Consider the following 22444-nt stretch of genomic DNA (forward strand, 5'->3'; position numbering starts at 1 on the left):
TTGCTTTGGAAACAGGGGGAAGGAAAGTGAACAAAGCAATTTTAACAGAAACGTTGACAACTGCCCACCTAAGTTTCTGACTGCAAGGGGAAGAACCAGGACAGAAGCTGTGTAACAATGTCAGAATATCAGAAAAGTCGGCTTCCAAAAACAGGAAAAAGGGGGCAAAAAAAAAAAAAAAAAAAAGGCAGTGCAACAACACAACTACATTTTTCATGGAAGTACATGTTCTTTACCTTCATCGTCATTTTCTTCTTCGTCATCATCTTCTTGCAGCTCTAGAGTTTCTTTAGGCTTGTTTTCTTCATCTTCTTCTTGTTTTCTTTTTTGTTCCTCTTTCTTTTTCTTTCTCTTTTCCTTTCTCTTCTCCCTTTTAGCTGCAAGAGCTTGTTTTCTGCTCTCCTCTCTCGACTATGTAGGAGAAAAATATCCATACTTAAACATTTTCACAAACAAAGACCAAGTTATACTTATAATTCAGATCTTCTCCAGGAATCTGGGGGAAGGGAGGAAGGAGAGGAGAGCAGGATGAACAAGGATGACTTTGTCACATACTGAATCATTACGCAGAAACTGGATAGACGTTATAGAACAGTGGGACCAGCTGGTCCCCAAAACTTCTAAGGAATGACAACAGAATATAACCAGAACAATAGAGGTATTATAAGTATATAATTTTACCAGGAAGCAGCAAAAATCTCTCATTATCTCAGTCCTTTCTCAGAAGAATTTAATAACTTGATCAATATTTCTGTAACAATGTTAGCATTTTCACTCAAAAAATGTCCCAGAGTATTTTACGGAATAAACACAGATATCATTTTAACCACTTGTTGTCAGTATGAGGGATAAGCCACACCAACTTTGCTATACTGTAGTTTTGCATAGCAACTGATAGGTGTTTAACAAGTTAGCAACCTGGAAAATTTAATACATATGGAACCTGGCTAAAACTTCTGTCTTTAATATATTATCATATGAATTGTTTATCAAGAATTATAAGAGCCTCCATTTAGTGATCCCATTAAGAACGCTTAAAGGGTTTTGGCATTATTCTGGGACACTTATCAGCATCTCAGTGAAGGACAAGTTGACTTTCCCACTACTTGCTCAATTCCCTTTAGCTCATCTGGCAGCTTGTAGGTTTTCCTTTGTAAAACTGAGCACATGTTCAAGAAAAACTTCCAGACTACACCTTACACAACATATAACATACCATGTATCAAATGACTGAGACTGAAGATCTCTCTTAGTCTGACTTATTTTCTGTGCTCAAAGTAACACAAGAGAGCTACAACCTAAGGTAACCACCACCAGTTCTAATTTGCCACCCTCAGTATACATGTTGCTTTTTATATATTAGAGGAAGGAAAGCAAATACAGTCACAGCATGAAGACTACTGCCCCCAGAAACAGAAACATCAATACAGCCTACGGATTTAGATGTAGTTTGAAGCGTTACACTACAACAGCAATTCTCCACTCACTTTTTCCAGGTCTAGCTCCTTCAGCAGGATAGTTGCATTCTTATTTGCTTCTGCAGCCTGCTGGTCTTTAGCTTTCACGATCGTCTCCACACACTGGTGACACTTTTTCAACAGGTCCTGGAATGCAAACTTTTCTTACTAAAACATCTGTAAAACTGAAATTAAGGACTGAGGCTTGCTCTACAAATATGAGATTGATTTCCCTGTATTCATAAACATACAACTACTCCCAAAGCAGTAAGACTCGAAACTAAACCTAAAACTAAACCTAAAACTAAACCTAAAACTAAACCTAAAACTAAACCTAAAACTATGTTAAAAGGAGACACGTACAAAACTGAGAAGCTAAACATGAACATTCAGTTTTGAATACTTACTATTTTCACATGTATATTTTTTAATAGAAATAGTGGACTGGGTCTTTTCTCAGTTAACTCACCTTGTCAGTTATAGTTGCTATGTACCGCATGCATTCAATGTCCGAAGGAAACTGGTTTACTTCTTTTACCAGGAACTGAACTACCTTCACATGCCCCTGGAACAGCAAAGAAAATTCTAATCTCTTTTGTATGCAACTGCTGTCACTCATCATTAAAACACAAGTTTGATATCTGTTAGTTCAGTGTAAAAACTAAAAACAAGCAAGAATGTTTCTGCTAAATTGCTTTGCGGGGTGAAAGGTGATTAGTTTGCTCAGTGCTGACAGTGTGTTTACTGCTGAACATATTGGTGGCAAAGACAGGCTCTCCTAAACACAATTCATTATTTTAAAACACAAGGATCAAACCAGGCCTGAGGGCACAGTCAGTTCTTTGCGTTTTTAATGCCAGCAGATGAGGCTCTCTTTAGACCCTGCCTGTCATCCATATTCACCTTATCACCACCCACTTCAATGAGCTAACATAGTTTGTTTACTCACAAGGGGAGTCTGAACAGGGAACTGAGCCAGCTGAATATTATCCCGCGAGTATACTTTCTTCTGCTGCTGGATCCCCTCCTTGATGGGGTGCACTGTGCAACCACACAAACAATAGCCATCCACTGCTTCTGAAGTTATTCGAAAGCAATGGAGGCACAGTAGCGGAATGCTCAGAACTGAGCATTTTGTTTGTCAAAAATCTGTACTCTTATTTGATATTTTGTTAAGTATAAAGCAACTGCTGTTAAACATTCCTCTACTACAGCTATGCTCCTTGCTTCCAGAAACTTAACTGATGAAAACGTTACAAACTAGTGCTCCTATTACCAAGAAGAAAAGGCAATAATAAGAAAAGCCAACAATACAAAGTCTAGTAGAGACAACAAGACATTGGACATGGGGTTTGAACCTAGGAACAGTGGAACAGGAGGACCACAAAGTAATTAGGACAGCTTATTACAGACTGGTACAGTATCCATCTCTAAAGCAGGACTGGAACAAGTTATATAATCTGCAGGAATTTAGAGGGGAATATGATAATCAAGAGCTAGAACAGTGAAAGGTTTTAGACACCGCATAACCAGAGATAAAGTTAACATGTTTTATGGAACAAAGCTTTTCACCTCTCAAAAAACAGATCTTTGCAAAGTGCATCTTAGCTCTTCTCTAGAGAGGGTCTGAGATTTGAAGATGATTACCTTAAAGCAGGCATTTTATGAAAATAGTAATTTTGGTGTGTTATATTTGATTCTTCCAAGACTAAACATTTAGATTTAAAATGAAATGAGAAATTCCATTTTGAAAATATTTAGCATTGAAACATACAATCAGGTTGTTCTCCTACCTTGCGAAATGCTGACATGAGAGGTGTAATCTTCCGATTATCTGCTGCATCCACATCTGCTCCTGCTTGCACAAGCAACTGAACTACGTCATAGTGACCACCATTAGCTGCCAGCCAAAGAGGTGTATTTCCTTTCTTGTTACGAACATCGATATGTGCTCCTCTAAAGAGGTACAAATGTAATTGAGTGAAATAAGGTATCAGTAAAGATGGAAATTAGGAAGTAAGATCATGAAAGATCAGACTACAATTGAATATGCAACTTCAACCACTGATACCTAGTATCTAGATGTAGAAATTCTGTCCCTGAGATCTTCTGCTTTAAAGTCACAACATAATAAAACAAGACAATTTAAACCTCTCCTACTTTCGCTACAGAGCAATGAACACCCACCTAACTTAGCCTTCTGCATCAGTTAGGCAACTAGCTAACAAAGAGTTTTTAACTAATCTTTAGCTTTGTGACTACTCAAAGTGCAAAGAAGCTCCTTGAGATTTTAGCTGCACACAGGGTTACACTTGAATAGCTCCAGAGCTATTTCCAGGCTCTGCTCCATAAGTCATAGCAGGGCAATGCTCATGTAAGAATTGCTGGACTACTACAGAGTCAGCACAGCCAGACACTTTGCTTACCTCTGGTCCCAGCTGTCTGCTTAGATTCATTAACACAGGAGTTGCAGGATACTCCAGGATAATACTGGTGTAGGGAACAGATATGAGGCCCTATTTCCAAAGTTCCCCATTCTCTTTGCTCTCAGATGTACATGACAATGCAAACAAAGGCATCCTTACCACAGAAAAACACAGCTACAGAATAAGCATGCTACTAATGAGAAGAAATAATTTACCGATTAATCAGGAGCTCACAGAACTTGTAGTGACCCTTATCTGCTGCAATTGTTAAAGCTGTATCTCTTGAGGAAGGCACAGGTGGAGCATTAACATCTGCTCCTTTATCAAGGAGAACTCTTCCAACCTCTGCATACCCTCCTGAAGCAGCTTCCATCAGAGGTGTAAGACCAGTCTGTGCAAAAAGAATGAGTTGTACATTGTGAATTCTGTATAAATTACTTTGGATAAACCATTACGGATTTCTATACATGTAAATCAGATTTTTTTATTTAGCTGCTTATATTTACTTTAAAAGTCTAACTTCAAGCATCTTTCTCAAAAAACATCCTCTTGGGCTTTGATTTACACCAGTGTAAACTGATAACTAAGTACCACCAGATACCAGTCTGAGCAACAAAAACAAAGTTTACAAAGAATCTCTAAAAAAGAGGTAAGTGCAGATCCAGATGCAGACACAAGTGTTTCTACAAAAACAGCCCCAAAACTGGCTTTAAAAACTCTCTCTAGCCTCCCTTAGCACTGAGACTGACCTGGGACCAACCTAGGTGTTAGGCCAGACTGTTAAACAAACTTTTACCAGCTGCTAACATGTCCAACTGACCACTTGAGAGCTGGATTTTATCCATATCCCTTTTTCTCCAGCCACAGGAGAGGCAGATGGGGTAGATGGACGTAGAAATTATTTCAGCAGCATTAGGAGTTACCAAAAATTCCTCTGTGCTGGGGAAATCAGTCTGGCTCTCTACATTAGCTTTAGGCTTGTTTTATGGCAAGAGACACAAAGCTGTCCCAGAGTACCAAAAGATGGGACCGGCAGAGCATTTCAGAGGTGCAGAAAGTCACAGTACTGAAGTCATGGGTTCTATGTTAACACCACAGTTTTAAATCTAACAGACCAGGTTTTGAATGCACTACTTGCGTTGATGTGGATGAAACAGTCTGCTGTATCTGACAATCACTGATGTAAAAGTATTGTTCCCTTTCTTTCTGGACTTAAATATATACATATTTACATATGAGTCATCTGATCTGTTAACGAACACGTCAACCTTAAACTTGAAAAGTTTCTTGGCACTACTGAGCAAGAGTCAAAGGTGAGTTTCATTTTTTAACTCAGAAGGCCTAGTCATCCTTCCCCCAACACAAACAATTAACCATTGTCATTTTAAAAAGCTTATTTCGGAACATTTAACAAGTACTCTAATTTTCCTATTCTGTAGTAAATGAAATGAGGCATGCATCATCCCCAGCACTATAAGCGGTTAGGCATAACCTTGAAACTTGCACATCAATAGGGGCAAGGAGGTTTTTACTAAAACACTTTTCTTTTTTCACTAGCAAGGAGAAGTGTTCAAATACCTTAAAAAAAACAATAAGAAAAATGCCCCGCCCCTCAATGAGAAAACAACCCCCACCTGTCAAACATCTGGCTCCATCACTATTGATTTGCTTTTGAACCACTGAAGACAGAGCCAAAGGGGCTCAAAGATAATAAGAAAATTTCAAGAAACTTAACAACTCTTGGGAAAAATGCACTTCTTAAAAATAAGTCATAAGGAAAGGTGATCCACATGCTTACCTTAGCCCTATGTTCAACATTGGCCTTCCTGTCCAAAAGCAGACTGACCACCTCTGCTCGGCCTTGGAAACAGGCCAGGGTGAGGGCTGTATTCCGATTGGTCTCAATTTGGGCGTTAATATCAGAACCCATGTCAAGCAACAGTTTCACTGCAGGTACATGGCCATTCATAGCGGCCAACATCAGAGGAGAAATACCTAGCTTACTCCCAGTCCTAAAGAGAAAGAAACAAACTACAGTTCCCAGAACTGGATGAATGCTCTGTAAAATGCAAATGTATCCGAGAAGAACAAAATGTTTTATTGTAAGCCAGAAAGAAACATACAATATATACAAATATAGACACCTAAAATACTAGCARTTCTGAGCTGATTGTCAGAAACCAACAGAGCAACTACATGCAGCAGAAAATTCCAATTTATACACAAGAAAAATATGTTTCAGCTTTTAGAAGTTCAGGTGGCTGAAGCACACATACACATCAAGCAACTTGTATTAAACCCAAGGCTGCATCTGATTCAGAAAAATGTACTTCTAATATACAGCCACAGTTTAAACTTCTCCTGGGGACAGAACATATGTTAGCTTTCCTACAATGAATAAAGAGGGTGCTTAAGAGACTCAGACATATAATTTTGTTCCTCTTACTGAAAAAGAAATCTTCCAACAAATACACAGAGGGGCTGATTCCTTTTAGTTTCACTGGAAAAGTGTTGGACTTCTAGATCCCAGAATGGTGGCAAAGAGAGAGGGAAAGAATAGGCTTGCAAACCATATTATCACTTAAAACTTAAATACAAGAGAGAGAAAGTTAGTCTGCAGCAGTTTGTCTGTGGCAGTTAAAAAGCAACTTAAAGCACTGATTAAGTTACTATGAAAACAAAGGATAATGGGAACAACGTAGAAAGTCTGCAAGGAGGTCTGAAAGCTCTAAGCTTGTAGAATATATTTCACTATATATCCAACAACAGAATATCTGTCCTATACTGCAGCTAATCTGATGCCCAGAATATGTTACCTTGAATTAATTTCTGCTCCAGCATTGAGGAGAATCTTGATGATATTGACATATCCACCAGATGCAGCAAGGCTTAACGGTGTATAATCAGACACATTCCTATGTTCTTTATTTGCTCCTCGGGCCAACAGCAAATCAACAACCTGAAAAGACAGCACACAACATCTTAAAAGACATGTTGTGGCCTTAGCTATTATCCAGAAAGTGAAAGAATGTTATCACACATTCAAACCTTCCAGCACGCTACTAGTTTCCACAGTCAATAGATAAGCAAAGAGGATATCAGTTTTCCTGTAGAAAATTTACTTTTACATATGCGCTGTGCAGACTAGCAACTAATCTATTCATCAGCTAATCTGTGTGGGTTGTAGTAGCACTTGTCTTCCAAATGGATTATTTTACCTAATTGAAATGCAAGGCTTTAAAGTGAAGCTCCTCCAGTGAATGTAAGTTAGAAAAAGGGGGATATGTCCCACTTCCATATGTCTCACACTGTTTGAGCATTCTTGCAGTAACTCCCACACCTTTAAATCAAATGATGCTTGAGCCAAGTTTGACCATCTGTGTTACACAGTCTTTCCGACAAAACACATAGACCTGAAGAAGCAAGAGGAAGGACTTCTCTCCACTAAGCGGAAGTTGCCTTAAGAGTAATAGAAGGGGGAAAAAAATCAAAACGTTTCTTGTGTGGCACCGCACATTAGTGTGTCTCATTTTACTACTAAGAAGATGGTGCAGTTGGTTTTAAGCTATAAAAAAAGCTCCTCCACAAGTTGCTAAGCCAGAAACATAAGAGGCAGACACTGGCATAAGGAGGAGGGGAAAAAGAAAAAAAAAAAAAAAAAAGAAACACACACCTCACACACAAGGAAGAAGAGCAAAAGACTTAAATATCACAGGATCACAGAACAATTCAGGTTGGAAGGGACATTTAAGATCATCTAGTCCAAACCCCCTGCTCAAGTGGGGTCACCTAGAGCACGTTGCCCAGGACCCTGTCCAGGCAGCTTTTGAATAACTCCAAGGATGCAGACTCCACTGCCTCTCTGGGCAACCTGTTCCAGTCCTCACTCACCCTCACAGAAAACAGGTTTTCCTTATGTTCAGAAGGAACTTCCTGTGATTCTGTTTGTGCCTGTTGCCTCTCGTCCTATCACCGGACACCACTGAAAAGAGTCTGGCCCCATCTTCTTTACACCTTCCCTTCAGATATTTAAATGCATTCATAAGATCCCCCCTCACTCCTCTTCTCTTCTCTTCTCCAGGCTGAACAGTCACTGCTCTTGCAGCCTTTCCTCACATGAGAGATGCTCTAGCCCCTTAAGCATCTTAGCGGCCCTTCGCTGGACTCACTCCAGGAGCTCCATCTCTCTCTTCTACTGGGGAGCCCAGAAGTGGACACAGTACTCCAGACGTGGTCTCACCAGGGCTGAGGAGAGGGGAGGCATCACCTCCCTCAGCCTGCTGCCAATGTGCTTCCTGATGCAGCCCAGGATGCCATTGGCCTTCTTGGCCACAAGGGGCACATTGCTGGCTCATGCTCAACTTGGTGTCCACCAGGACTCCCAGGTCCTGCTCTGCAGAGCTGCTCTCCAGCAGGTCAGCCCCCAGCCTGTACAGGTGCATGGGGTTATTCCTCCCCTGGTGCAGGACTCTGCACTTCCCTTTGTTGAACTTGACGGCACTCCTCTCTGCCCATCTCTCCAGCCTGTTGAGGTCCCTCTGAATGGCAGCACAGCCCTCTGGTGTATCAGCCACTCCTCCCCATTTTGTACCATCAGCAAACTTGCTGAGGGTACACTCTGTCCCTTCATCCCGGTCATTGATGAATAAGTTGAACAGGATTGGACCCAGGATTGACCCCCTGGGGGACACCACTAGCTACAGGCCCTCAACTAGACTTGGTGCCACTAAGCACAACCCTCTGAGCTCTGTCATTCAGCCAGTTCTCAGCCCACTTCCCTGTCTGCTCGCCTAGCCCATACTTCCTCAGCTTGCCTATGAGGACGTTAGGGGAGGCAGTGCCAAAAGCCTTACTGAAGCCAAGACAGACAACAGCCACTGCTCTCCCCTCATCTACCCAGCCAGTCCTTCCACCATAGAAGGCTATCAGGTTTGTTAAGCAGGATTTCCACTTTGTCAACCCATGTTCACTGCTCCCAGTCACCTTCTTGTCCTTCATTTGCCTGGAAATGGTTTCCAGCATTAGCTGCTCAATCACCTTTCCAGGGATGGAGGTGAGGCTGATTGGCCTGTAGTTCCCTGGGTCCTCCTCCTTGCCCTTTTTGAAGGCTGGAGTGATATTTGCTTTCTTCCAGGCCTCAGGCACCCCTCCCAATCACCATGGCCTTTCAAAGATGACTGAGAGAGGGCTTGCATTGACATCTGCCAGCTCCCTCAGCACTTATTGCCCTTCTTGTTGTCCCTGACATCCCTTGCCAGACTAAAATCTAGATGGGCCTTGGCCTTCCTAGCTTCATCCCTGCATACTCAGACAACATTCCTACATTCCACCTAGGCTACCTGTGCCTGCTTCCACCTTCTCTATACTTTCTTATTAGGTTTGAATTTTGCTAGGAGCTCCTTCTCCATTCACGTAATAATTTAAAAAGTAATTTAATAAGTAAAGTTACCATGGACTGGATAAGTCTCTTTATTTGTGAGCAGCAGTTTTACTGTTAAAGATCTGCAATTCAAAACTCAAAGCAGATATCTTTCAGTTTTATGTAACTATTTGAATCCTTAAAAATTCCAAAACTTATCACTCCCTTATTTGGCACAAAACCCTTTGCCATTCTCATGGTGTCTTCTAAGCTAGTCTGCCCATGACTTAAGTAGGAAGGATTTAACAAATGTCATTTGGATTAAAAAAACAAACAAACAAAAAAACACTACTCTGACAGAAAGCTGAAATATCCTTCAAAGAATAATATGTGCCCTTATAATGCAGAGCATGTTTACAGTGTATCTGCATCTGTCAGCCCTGCATATAACCACTGTACTGCATACACAAAATTCTAGTTTCCAACCTTCTGTGCCTGCACTGGCTGTGTTAGTTTTGACAGTGGGGGAGGATACATAACAGACGGGTCCAATGAACAAAGTTATTCATTAATTTCTCTTCCTCCCTCATAAAAGTACTTATTTTGCAAGAAAACAGGGACACAAGCTATAACAGTTTGCTAACAAAACTGGGATAACCAAGGGGGGAGGGGGAAGGATATATATATATGTGTGTGTGTGTGTGTGTGTGTGCATAAATATATATTTTATACATCATATATGTGTGTATATATATAATACACGCACGCACACACATGGACACAGCCTTTTCTCTTGGGAGAAGAAAAAGGCTAAAACTAGCTAAATTTATGCAGTTTAGAAGCCTTCTCGAAAAAAGGATGATTTATTCTACCACCAAAAATTCTGTAACTTACAAAAAACCAATTCAAACGCATTCAAACACAGTAAGATATCTGTTCGTACCTCTTGGCGTCCACCGGAGCAGGCCAACGAGAGTGGAGTATCCTTTGTGCGCTCGGACTGTGCTTCTATATCCCCACCCTTGTCTAGAAGAATTTCCACTACACCAACATGTCCAGCAGTTGCAGCCAGAATCAAAGGCGTAAAACCTAATATAACAGAAGAACACATTAAAAAGAACCTGGAGAAACTCAGAACTACTCACTGGCATTGTAAATGAATTTGTGCATTTCTGAATTATGTTGATTAGACATGTTTTCCTCAGAATATTGGTTTCCCCCCAATAGGCCAGAATCGCAGGAAACCTCAGACCCTCTTCTAGCCCTCATGTGAGCCTGGTACATCTAGGCCTTGACTCTTGCCACATATAATTGAAGAACTTCAAGAAAATCTAAACACTCAGCCACAAAACAGGGTTTTCACTGGACTAGGTTCTGACAACTCATCTCTTTAGACAAATCACAGCTTTCCAATTAATTCCTATTTAATAAAGCTCTAACATTTAACAAAATGTTGCACATCTGCACTGTGCAATTTCCAGTGGTAAAATGTCAGCTCCAGAGAAAAAAAAGTCAAGATTGTTTTGGTCTCTCACAACTCTAACAGATTTGAGATTTTGCTGAATTTAACTACTGTGAAAGACATGATATGCAACCTGACAACAAACTACTCTGAGTTAGCTTTGTCAGCCAAGATTTGAGATTTACACCAATCAGCCACTCTATTTAGAATGCCAAAATCTTTCGTGTAGGGTGAATCATAAGGACGAAGTGGTCCATATTTCAACAAATCTTATTAAGAGTGCTCAGACAGACACACTTCCTTTTAAAAATGAAGCTAGAAAGCCATGAAGTATCACTTGCTTTTTATGATCAACATTTCTACATGAAGTGGAAAAATGCAATTTTACATTTTTGCATGCTCAGTCATTTTCTGAAGCAAAGAATGCTAAATCCCTATTTGAAATTAGTTGTTCCACATTGTACTTCAAGGTCAGACTGTTTTACTATTTTAGCTTACCCTTCTTGTCTCTGTGTTCAATATTGGCACCACGTGCTATCAGTACAGATACAAGTTCTTCGTGACCGCCTGCACACGCAAGGGTCAGAGCAGTGTCATGATTACTTTCAGTCTTCATGGTTGGGAAGAAAAAGAAGCAGATATTCAGCAATTAAAAATATTATAAACAAATTTGTTTTTTAACATAGCACTAGATTAATTTTTTTCCCTTTCAGAATTGATCAGAAAGCAAGTCAATTCAACACTAAAGTGAAATTACTCACATGCGCATCAATGTCAACTGAAGGATACATGGGGAGCACCGACTGTGACGCCACATTGCTTGGGGCCTGGGAACAGGGCTCAGGTGTAGGGGATTCCGTAGTGTGCGAGGAACTGGTGGAGCCGCTGGGCACTCTGCTATTCACAGCTGAAAAGCAACATCGGATTATTAATCCCCTCTTAGCTATTCCAAATTTATTTGAGAAAGATTTAGTCCCATAAAACTGTAACAGTCTAATATAAAAATATATGTGGGGTGGGGTGGGGGGGGGAACAAAATAAGCATTCCTAAAAAACAAACGAGTTAATATCTCACACAAAGAATCTTTCCGGCAGTTAAATAATGAAAGTATCTCCAAACTGTGTGAAGTTAGGAAAATAATTTTATTAATTAGTTTGTAAACATTATGAAGATTATGACTTACAAAGATTATTAGTTATCCTAAAATTGTAACTGTCACTGTTAGATTTCAGTTATATGTTCATTCTAAGCAAGCAAATAATTTATCATTAAAATGCAATCCTAATGTTCAGAAACAAAGTATCACTCAGGAACTCAAAAGTATTTCATGTAAAGGTTAGTGCACATTAAGTTTCCATATAAAGTTTTCAAAGGAAGAAGAGTAACAGCCACTTACTCCTTAATTGTGTCTCAGAGTTAAAATAACCCAAGAAGGGTGGAAGAGAAACAGGAAGGAGGTGGCAATCAACAAAAATAAGCAAGTTGAAGAACTGTTCGTGCTCCCTAGAATTTATTCTGATCAAACATAGCCTTTCAAAAAAGAGCTGCAAAATGTCGTCATGAAGATACACCTCAGCTTAGCTATGCAACTAGCTTGGTAGTGAGTCTTCATTTTATTTATTTATTTTTAAACACAATTCAAGCAGAGCTTGATAACTGAGAATTAGATTTTATTCAACTGGTTTTAAATATAAAGACTGAGAAACCTGAACAGAACGAGCAGAGAAACACCTCCGTGCATATATATTGCAGGTCCAGGACCTCAGCCTGGCTCTGTAACACAGTGAAAGGATTTGAGTGGAAGCCACACAAATCACGGGCCCTCAACTCCAATTCCCTGCCAGGAAGGTTCCCTGTGACCTTTCACTATGGAAACTAGGAACTAACTCCCCTAAGGCACTTTATGGTGAGCCATGCTAACCTAAGAGCCATATTTGACAAGTAACTTTCAGAGCTGAAAGGCCAAATTTCTACACTGTACAGTCTTGTGAGACATAACATGTAATTAGCTCTAATTAACCCAAAAGATGTAGTGTTTTGCAGTATTCCTGAAATAAGCAACTGATGGAAAACATTAACAACTGTAGGTAAGAAATAAGCAGTGAAAATATTTTGCTTTTGTTCAAGTGTTTCAAGCAGTGAGAGAAGATGAAGGATGAACAATATGCAGATTTGAATCTGAAGAGAAATTTTTGAAAACTTTTTAAAAAAAATTTTTAAACAGTTCGACTTCAGTGACAGAACTAACAAATTACATATCAGCAATTACTCAGAGGAAAACAGTGTATATAGAAAAGTCTTAGAAAAATCCTCAACATGAGGTAACACCACTAATTAAGTCTACACATATATGACTGCGTAAGCGTGAAAAAGGGAGAACAGGTTGGAGCAAGTTTTAGATGGGTCAGACAGGACTACAAAATCTTGGGGAGGTGGACAAACTTTAGAGATGGCACTTTTCAGTTGTATTTTGCAAAAGCCATTTTAATATACAGCATTCTTCTGGGTGCATGGTCAAAAGCATGCATTAAAATCTGGCTACTGCATTAAAGCAAGAATATATTATTATATCTGGATAAAAAGAGAGTTGACTTTTACTTCATGAACAGGTCAGTTTTGTATTAGAAGTTTCAAATGTAAAAGCTCCCACACTTCATCTACTTACTATGTATTACCACTTACACGTCTCAGCAAGAGAGGAGGATTAATTAATATAATGTATTTATTTTCTTGCTCAAAGCACTAAAGTGCAAAGTACTAAGTGGATTTCTAACAATTATTCCTTCGAAAATACAAGACAGCAAATCACCCTGTTAATGACTGATTTTACTTTAAATCAAACTAATCCTTCATCAAGGAAGATACTGGCTTGATGATTTCACATCTTACAACTATATATATATATATATATCCACATGCTACATACATATAAAGCAGGAGAAAGTGAACAAAGATAGACTCAGCTATTTTAGGATTCCTTAATGGAATACATTCAATGTCACCATTATAGATTCAACAAATCCTCTACATTCTCTACATTTTACAGCCATGACTGAATTTCACAGCAGTTTTCTTGCATACTTTAGATATTCATCATGTGCTTGAACCACATGAATATGTGTGTTAAAGCACTTTACTTGTACAGTAACAATCGTGTCAAAGGTGAGAGAGAACACCAAAGGGAGCACAAACACAGTTAAACTCTGTACGTTAATGATACTCCAAACTCTGGTTTAAAATAAAATCTAAGAACTAGTAGTCCTACAAAATAATCTTCTGCTCTTATCTACTCTGTGCCTACAAAATTGCAAAATTTTTAAATCTGTCATTTTTACTTCCTTAGAATGGCAGCCACGCTTGAAAGTTGGCACAGTGGAAATGTCATTATAATTTGTACTCTGTACAGTACATGTCTGATAACAAGGTCATCACAAAGCAAAGTTTCCAAAACATCTTCATAAATATTTGTAAGAAATCAGAGTGAGCTGAAACTGAATGGACCCATTTACCAGGGTCTGGTTCTGGGTTATAAGATGCTGTCACTGAAATGTAGGTCAGTTACAGATCTTACAAAACTCCTTCTGGAAGATTATGTCATTTTGCCGACTGAATACAGTATGCTCTTTCAGAAAATTGAGAGAACCACCTCTCCATTTCTTTTCCCCATTACAAGGGGCACTTAGCTAATACAGAGCCCTTGTTAGAAGTCTCTAGGAACTATTTCTAGTGCAATTTGGCACACACCACAGGAAACCTGGGGTCATCTTTCAAATGACAGATTTTTTAGCAAAGGGTATTTCCAATAGTAAAAGCTGAAGCACAGTCTTCCTGAGTAGCAACGCTAGCATACCCGTGCCAGATCACAGCAATCGCTTTTGCCTCAATAGCTGGCACTGATGGAAGACCAACCGCGACCATGCAGCCTGGTGGCTTCGTCTTAGACGACAGCGCTGTGAAAAATTACCTCGTTTCAAGAAGAAGGATCAATTTGGAGGCTACAAAACAAACACTCAATGGGAAGATTGTATTCATTATCTCTGAACATTACACGGCAGGATTTTAAGGGTCTAGAAAAATTTAATCTCTAGGATGACAAGGAGGGAAACGTTCTTAGCAAATGACCTCTTCTAATGGCAGTCCAGAAGCGGGACCACTCCTCCTTTTCCCAGATTACACCTTTTTTTAAAAATTTTTTTTTTAAACCTCACAAGATCTCACAGTTTGGAGGATTATAAAATTCTTTATCTATGTAGCAACATCATCATCATGCATCTCTCCGAGATGGAACGGAAAAAAAAACAGGGTGAGCATAAGCCACACAAAGGAAAAAAGATTTTCTTTGGGTACACTAACTGATTTCTGCCATCATGTAAAAACAGGTCCTGTTTTGGTTTTTCACAAAAACTAAGATTAAATTTTTTCATAATTATTTTAATGGTATTGGTGCAGTTCTGAGGCCCTCATGACACCGGAAGGGTCGGACAATTGGTTTGAAATGTTGAAATTCAGCAGATGTTCAAGTGACCTTTGAAGAAATTTGCAGGATTCAGTTTGATTGACACAAATTCTATCTAAAACAGGCAAAAATCATATGGCACTAGGCAATCAGATAAACGAGTTCTACAGCGACACAAAAATCAAAATTGCTATTTGTTTTCAAAATGGAGTTACTTCCTATTGAACACACATTTTGTCTTTTCAACAGGAAGGATTCAACAAACAAACCCATAGCCAGGCACTGGTTAACAATCTATTCAATTTTTGCAATGTGCACCATAAATCTTTATAATATACTTATTTTGTGACACAGCTTTAGGATGCTTCTGCAGACTGAAATATTCAGAAGACTCTTAAACTAAAAAAAACCAATAACAACAAAAAAAAAAACAACCCACACTAAATCTAAACTTTAAATGACATAATAGCAAATCCAGTTTTCCAACTTTATGAAAAGCTCACAATTTTTCAGAGACTTTCTTTAAATCAGGGTAAAGTTTAAGACAAATATCCACAGATGTGGATGACCACTTCCCCAAACTCATGAAAAAATATCACAGGAGACATGAGTAGAAATAAACGGGTGCAAGAACCTAGCAATTTTGTCTAAGTGTAACTCTCAAGGTATTTACAGAAACTTGAACAGCTTCTGGATGATATCGCAGCTGCAGTCTGAAACAAAATTTACATAACAGTTGTTATGCTGCGAACATGTATATTTATTACTATTTATGACTATATTTCAGTTCTGTCTTCCTTAAAGGAACTGGATATTTTTAGGGCAAAGAAAACAATTTAATCCTTTTTTGTGACCAAGCAATCATTCTGCTTTTAATCTTTTCAGTTTTCACTTTTTGATAGAGGAGTTGAGACCACACAACTTTTAACCAACATGTTACTGTACACAGGCCTTTGTACATTAGTAACTATGTCTCATTCTATAAATCACCATTTCTCACTCCAGATTATCCTAGTGACCAGTGTTACTCCAAACAACAACCCTAAAAACAGTAATTCAGAAGTCATCTTTAAAATCATTACCTTAAAACATTACTGTTCTCTACAACCAACCAGAACCAGAACTTCAGAACTAAATAAAATTCAGTAAAGTTTCTTACAACACATCTGGAATTTCAGTCTACAAACTAGAACTCCAAAAAGGAGAGTCAGACAGAGGCACAGAATAAAAACAATCCAAAATGGAGGCAAAACCTAGCAAAAAAAAATTTCCTCATCTTGAGTATCTTAAAAACAGCAAGGAAGCTTCAACTCAGATACTGCAAGTTAAGAAATCTGCACAGGTAAATGCGCAATGTGAACTGAAAAAGTTTCAAGTATGCAATATGAAATACTTCAAGAAACCGAGTTTGTACTGAGTAATGAAAACTAGGTCTAAAAGCTTTGCTCTTATCAAAAGATGTGATAATTTATTATTTTCCCTTATTTTTACACTAATAAACCGTACCAACTCTATACTTCTTTAATAGACCCAATTAAAATTTTGACTGTAATAAGCCACACATTCAAAGAAATGATCAGGAATTGGTTGCAGGGTTTTTGCTTTAACATATCTAAATAAATTCCAGTATAGCCATAGCATTTGGGCATGAAAGGAGTGGCTTCATTTTTAGGGTTTCACCTGACTTTCTGAACATTACTCAGTTATTCTGCGCAGCTCATGGGCAGGCTGGGCAGCTTTATGAAAGAGGGGGCTCAGGCACACATATCTCCCAGGGACTCTGCCAGTCAGTGAGGCTTCCAGCACGCTGCGCCTTCACATGAGCCACCTCGACGCCTAGTCACGATTCTTTTAGCTGACGAATTCTGCCAGCAGACCGGCAAAATAAATACTGTTTTTATATATGCGCTTACAGTGAAATTATTCAGAAAACTAAAAATTTGAGGTTTTGTAGAAACGTAACAATGTTCTCGCCTCCAACTAGTCTAAACTGAAGCTTTGAAAAGCTTGCTGCTTTTACACTTCCACTGGTAAGAGCAATAATAATAAAAAAAAAATATTTCAATGCAGAGGGCAAAAGCCGATTTAACATTTCTGTTCTTCTAAAGTAGATCTGATATAAACTGAAAAACACAACAAGAATAAAAATGTTTGTGCCACTTCTACATTAAGGGTCTCAACACTTACCACCAGTGATACTGTAATTAAGGGAGATATTTCAAAGACACAAATTCCCTAGTTAGAGAAGGCTCCTGATCTCTCTCAAAGAGACAGACTTTCCACACAGCAGATACAGAGCCCCCGAACAATTTTATCCAGCGTCTGTAGTACGCATGCAAAAACCAGTTGTCAGAACATATTTCTATTGCTAAAATTTCTTTACAAAATTGAGGACTAATGGGCAAATTTGCATATAAAATGCAAGTGCATTTTAAACACAGATCTAAGAGTTTGGAGTGAATGTAAAGGGAGGTAGCTTTACAGTTCATTTTGAAACCTACATAAATTTGAGATTTAGGATTATGATTTATGAAGGGGTCATTCTTTTACCACAGACTGGATTCTTAAAAAAAAAAAAAAAAAATTGAGCAAAGTATCTAAAAACCTCTCCCAATAATTTTTAGAAAGTGAAACAAATCTACGAATTTCAGAAGAAAATGTATTTCAGTAAAGCAACATCAATTTATTTTTGCAGTAGCCTCTGGAATTAAGGAATTTTCCTTGGGTTGACTTTCTGTAAACATACAGTTTTTAATAATTTTACAAGAGCATGTAATTTCTATGGATTCTGAAATGAGTAAACCTCATTTCTTAGCCAAAACTGTCTTTAGTTAGTTACAAAAACAATAAAGAGTTTCATAAAATTAACCAATAACAAGTAGGGTATTTATAGTCAAAGACCCTATATTTAAAACATTTCTATCCAAAGGTTTTTTATCATAAGATAAAGGGGAGTTCCAGCTTGCTTTCAAATTTTTTTCCCCGCCCTCAAGTGGCACATATTTTAGTTTATTTCATTTCCTGACGGTATCAGGAAATGGAAGGACAAAGTGAATTTTGTCAAAGGGTTACACTACCAAGCACACGATCTTTGACTAGTCAGTTACGAGGTTTTTGGTAAGATGTCTGAAACAACTAGCAGACTTATTTCACTCTGTTGTACTCAGCCAACTGTAGAAATTTTCTTTTTGCAATGGCTATTACAATGCATAACAGTGAAGGGTGCACTGAATATTTTGAATATACTATGCTAACTATTAAAGTCTATGTGCTACATGGTCTTGTGCCAGATACGTTAAATTGTTAACAACAGCTACTCCAAAGACTTAGCCCTTGTTGACTACGTTTTGCATTAACACCTCAAATTTTCCTCCTTGCACGCTCAAGTATCAAATCTTACTTAAAAATATTTAAGAATAATTTAACTGCATTTTTGTTGTAAAGTTAGCTCAATACTCTGAAGAATGTCTTAGAGTGATGAATGGATGATACCATGCCAGGAAAAAAAGGAACTAAGCCTGTATCTCTAACGTGCAAGAGGATTTCTTTGAATTAAATTGTACAGCTGAAGAGAGCTGATATAACACACCACAACTATTCCACCTACTGAGATTTCCAGGGAAGGCTGCAAAGTTGCAGTCAGTCTTGACCTGTACGAACTTCACTATAGTTAGTTACCATTCTGAAAGTTCCTGGGAATTGTTAGCAAAAAGTCTTATTCCACATTTCCAAAAGCATGAGGGGAACTTAAGAGGACAGGGCAGTGACCACAAAGAGGAAAAAAAAGACAAGAAAATAAGGGCTGAGGGACGGACAGAAAGAGCAAAGAAGAGTCAAGAAACACTGGATTAAAAAAAACAAAATAACAAAACAACAACAACAACAACAACAACCCCCCCCCCCCAAAAAAAACTACAGGCCAAACAGGCACAGTCCCAAACAATAGTGGTTATATCCTGCATACGTCCAGCAGTAAACAGAATTCCTACTGAAATAAGTGAAAAGAAGCTCAACAAAAATGATACCCCTTTTTCACAACAGGGCTTACCCAACCCAGTGTGGGGGGAAAAAAATCTCTATTTATCTTCATGCAGTTACCAGCAAAAGCAAGAATGTTTTGATTTTTGCTTTCATCCAAACATGACATATTTTTGCCATTTGTTAAATCTGATAAGCAGTTATTCCTGTTTAACATCCATGGTTTAGAAGGCATTCTGAAAACACAAGCCATTACAGAGAAGCACTAAAGAACTAAATGGTTTTGCACAGATTCCAGATGCGTTTAAACTGTAGCAGCATTTCCAGCAGAATGGAGATAGATACATTTGTCAACACAAGTGACAATATTTTGTATTTTTCTAGAGATGGCTACTACACTAAGGAAATTCACTGAGGTATAAGCCTGTATGTAAAATCCTATGGAAGAAAAAAAAATTGTAATGTTTTTGGGTTTCCTAATGGCCACTTCTAATCACTCATGATTAGGCTTTTTAAAGAAGCACAGAAAAAGATGAGGCCACAGGGGCTAAAACATATCTCTGGGACAGGAAGTTTTGCACTTTGGAAAGAGATTTTTTAAAGTCTCATGTTAGAATTGGAAGTGACTGTTAGGATTAATAGCACTAATCAGGAATTTTATTCTTAAGCAAGTATTCCCAAACTGGAAAACCCCAAGATGTTTTTGGAGGGAAGGAGAGAAAGGGAAACTGAGCACACAAATTAATGCAAAAATAGGTATATTTCTTAACCCACCTGCTATTAGGTCATCAAGAGTGTCGGTAAGCGTCTGTGCTGGAGTGGCAACCATTAATCCGTCTGGTTCTTGAACTAACAGCCCCTGCCCAGCAATCTGCTGCTGCTGTCCTACATTCTGCTGATTACCTAATGCTTTCTGAAGTTCAAGAGACTCTGTCCCATTATAACCTAAATTACCAGAAAAATTACATTGCGGTGTTGGCAAAGGCTGGATAGGGACAAACTCTATTTGTTCAGCAGGTGGTGGAGACTGTTGTTGCTCGTCATCTTTAGACAAGATTGTGTCAACCTGAGGTAACCCTGAAAAGTTATCCTCTGGCAGACCCTTATCAGCTTCCACTTCTGGGAAGACCCCTGTAAGTGGGCACTGCTGTTGCAGGGGAAGTGGTGTGTCTGTCTGACCTTTGGTCTCCAAATATTCTTTGGTAAACTGCTGTTGTGTTTTCATCTGCAACTGCCTTTCCACCTTCTGTAGCTCCTTCAATATTTTCTTCTTCTTCTGTACTTGTTCTTCTCTGTTCTTTTTAAGTTCTTCAATCTTATCTTTATTTAAAGGTTCACCTTGAATTAATTCCAATGATTTAAGTTGTGCTTTTTCAATAGCACTAATTCTCTGTCCAAGTTCATTCAGCTTGCCTTCAGTCTCTTCTACTATGCATTCCAAAGGCTGGTATGGGTGAAAAGGTGGCAGTAGGTCCTTATCTGCTACCTGCAGGGAACTTGACTTCTGCTTGGATGCACCTAAGCACATGAAAAATGTTTGAAAAAATGCCATGCTGAAGATACCCCATACCTCCCCTCTCTCCCACCAAAAAAAAAAAGAAAAGAAAAAAAAAAGAAATCTTTACAACTAACACTGCACATCTGTCAAACCACAGAAAGGTAAACCCTATACTCCATTTTAAGACAGACAGGTCAAAGCAAATAGCTGGAATTTTCAATATTGATCCTAAATACAATATTGATCCCTCAAACACAGCCATTTTAATTTTAAGGAATTAGAAGCTTTATGGTTTCTGATATACCTGACAATGCATCTGGTAAGTCAAATCAGTAAGGAGAGCAAGGTAATTTAAATAATTTACTGGATGCTCAAAGTTGTTCTGTTGTGCAGAGCAAATTAAACTAACAAAAGCATAAACCTTTTTCCAGAGGCTAACTTCCAAAAGCAAAGTTGCAAGCAAAAGCAGTCTATATTTAAGAGAAAATAACTCTACAGGAAGATCAATATTTTGAACTAGTATTTCTCCAAATGCTGTAGCATTCCACAGTTACATTACAAACAGAATCCTGCCCATGCAAACTTAAAGACATACACAAATATATTTTAAGCTTGGGCATCCTTTTAAAAGTTTTGAGAGAAGATTAACCTCTTGCTTGCCTCCCTGTCTCCACTAACAAATTAACAACTCTGCTCACTATTAAGACCTAAAAATCTTCAAAAATCTTCAAATCAAATCTTTAAAACCCATCCAGCAAGAAACACCACGCCAGGGCAGTCCTTCCATGAACTATCACAAGGAACCACCTTCAGGCAACACAAGCTGCTTTTTTGAAAGCCACATATGTGAAAGCTCCAGTCAGATCTTGCTAATATGAATCTATTAAATGCTTAAGTTATTACTTCAGTGTTAAAAAAAAAAAGTTTAATTAAAAATGAGAAAGGTTTTAGCTTCAAAGAATTTTCTACAGTAGCTCTCCTTCTGTAAATGGTGATATATGTAGTATTTTTTAAAAGAGACAACTTGAACATTAGTAAAATGGACTCATGCAATTCATCGTTAAAAGGGGAATTAAAGTTAGACAGTCTTAGCCATTGCTTATTAAACATACCTAAACATAACACTGTTAAGTGAAAGTCTGGATGGAGGAACTAAGTATCAGATAAATCACTAGTTCTGGAATGATTAAGTTTCCTAAAGCACTGCTTTATTTCTCCCTGGGACTTCCTTCATCAAACTATTAATTCATAAGAGATCCCACTTTACACTGCTGTCAAAAGAGGAGTCTCACACACACACACTGCACTTTCAGACAAATCTGTTTTGAGAAACTAATTGAGGAAAACAGAAATATGTGAGAACTTTCTCTTAAAAAAGAGAAAGAAGAAATACTAAAATAGACCTGAACCAAACTTTGCGCTGAACAACTTCACCAATCAGACTCTCTGGAATGAAAACAAAGACTATCTAAATTTAAAAGAAACAACACAAGTCTTGATAACTTCAGGAAATATCCTAGAATGTCATCCCAGCATGCTACAAACACTATAGGTACATCCAGACTGATACCCTTTAGCAAGCTCCTTCTCTAGCTTAATATTTTATATTGCTGCCTTGCACTGAAAGATCCATAGTCCCAGTTGAATCCCTAGGCCAAATATTTTTCTTATTTTTTTCTCTGAACCGTAAGTCCCAAAAGAATTTTTCCGAAGAGGATGAAGGATTTGATTAAAGATTAGCAATAACGCTCTTTATACTGGCTGGTAGATAACTATCTCAAGTCTGTTCTAAGCTGTTAGCTATTTG

The 22444-nt window shown here is 38.3% G+C and overlaps 1 protein-coding gene across 16 annotated transcripts in view; it reads right to left on the minus strand.

The window, feature by feature from the left end:
* Nucleotides 1-22444, minus strand: part of LOC112967126 (ankyrin repeat and KH domain-containing protein 1) — a 128406-nt gene that overhangs the window by 24226 nt on the left and 81736 nt on the right. For 13 of the 16 annotated variants that reach the window (XR_003253858.1, XM_026067914.1, XM_026067918.1 and 10 more), the window contains 11 exons: nt 19914-20657; nt 11466-11611; nt 11203-11314; nt 10186-10331; nt 6700-6842; nt 5682-5895; nt 4099-4274; nt 3251-3413; nt 1927-2022; nt 1488-1604; nt 237-411 (listed from right to left, as the gene is read on the minus strand). Coding sequence is in view for 15 of the 16 variants with exons in the window: in XM_026067914.1 (XP_025923699.1) it covers nt 237-411; nt 1488-1604; nt 1927-2022; nt 3251-3413; nt 4099-4274; nt 5682-5895; nt 6700-6842; nt 10186-10331; nt 11203-11314; nt 11466-11611; nt 19914-20657 (2232 nt within the window). In the remaining variant the exon portion in view is untranslated. The remainder of the gene's footprint in view (nt 1-236; nt 412-1487; nt 1605-1926; nt 2023-3250; nt 3414-4098; nt 4275-5681; nt 5896-6699; nt 6843-10185; nt 10332-11202; nt 11315-11465; nt 11612-19913; nt 20658-22444) is intronic. The other 3 variants (XM_026067926.1, XM_026067921.1, XM_026067920.1) reach the window with 1 other exon arrangement.

The sequence above is a fragment of the Apteryx rowi genome, unplaced genomic scaffold, assembly GCF_003343035.1.
Source record: "Apteryx rowi isolate R43461 unplaced genomic scaffold, aptRow1 scaffold_264, whole genome shotgun sequence".
Classification (NCBI taxonomy): Eukaryota; Metazoa; Chordata; class Aves; order Apterygiformes; family Apterygidae; genus Apteryx; species Apteryx rowi.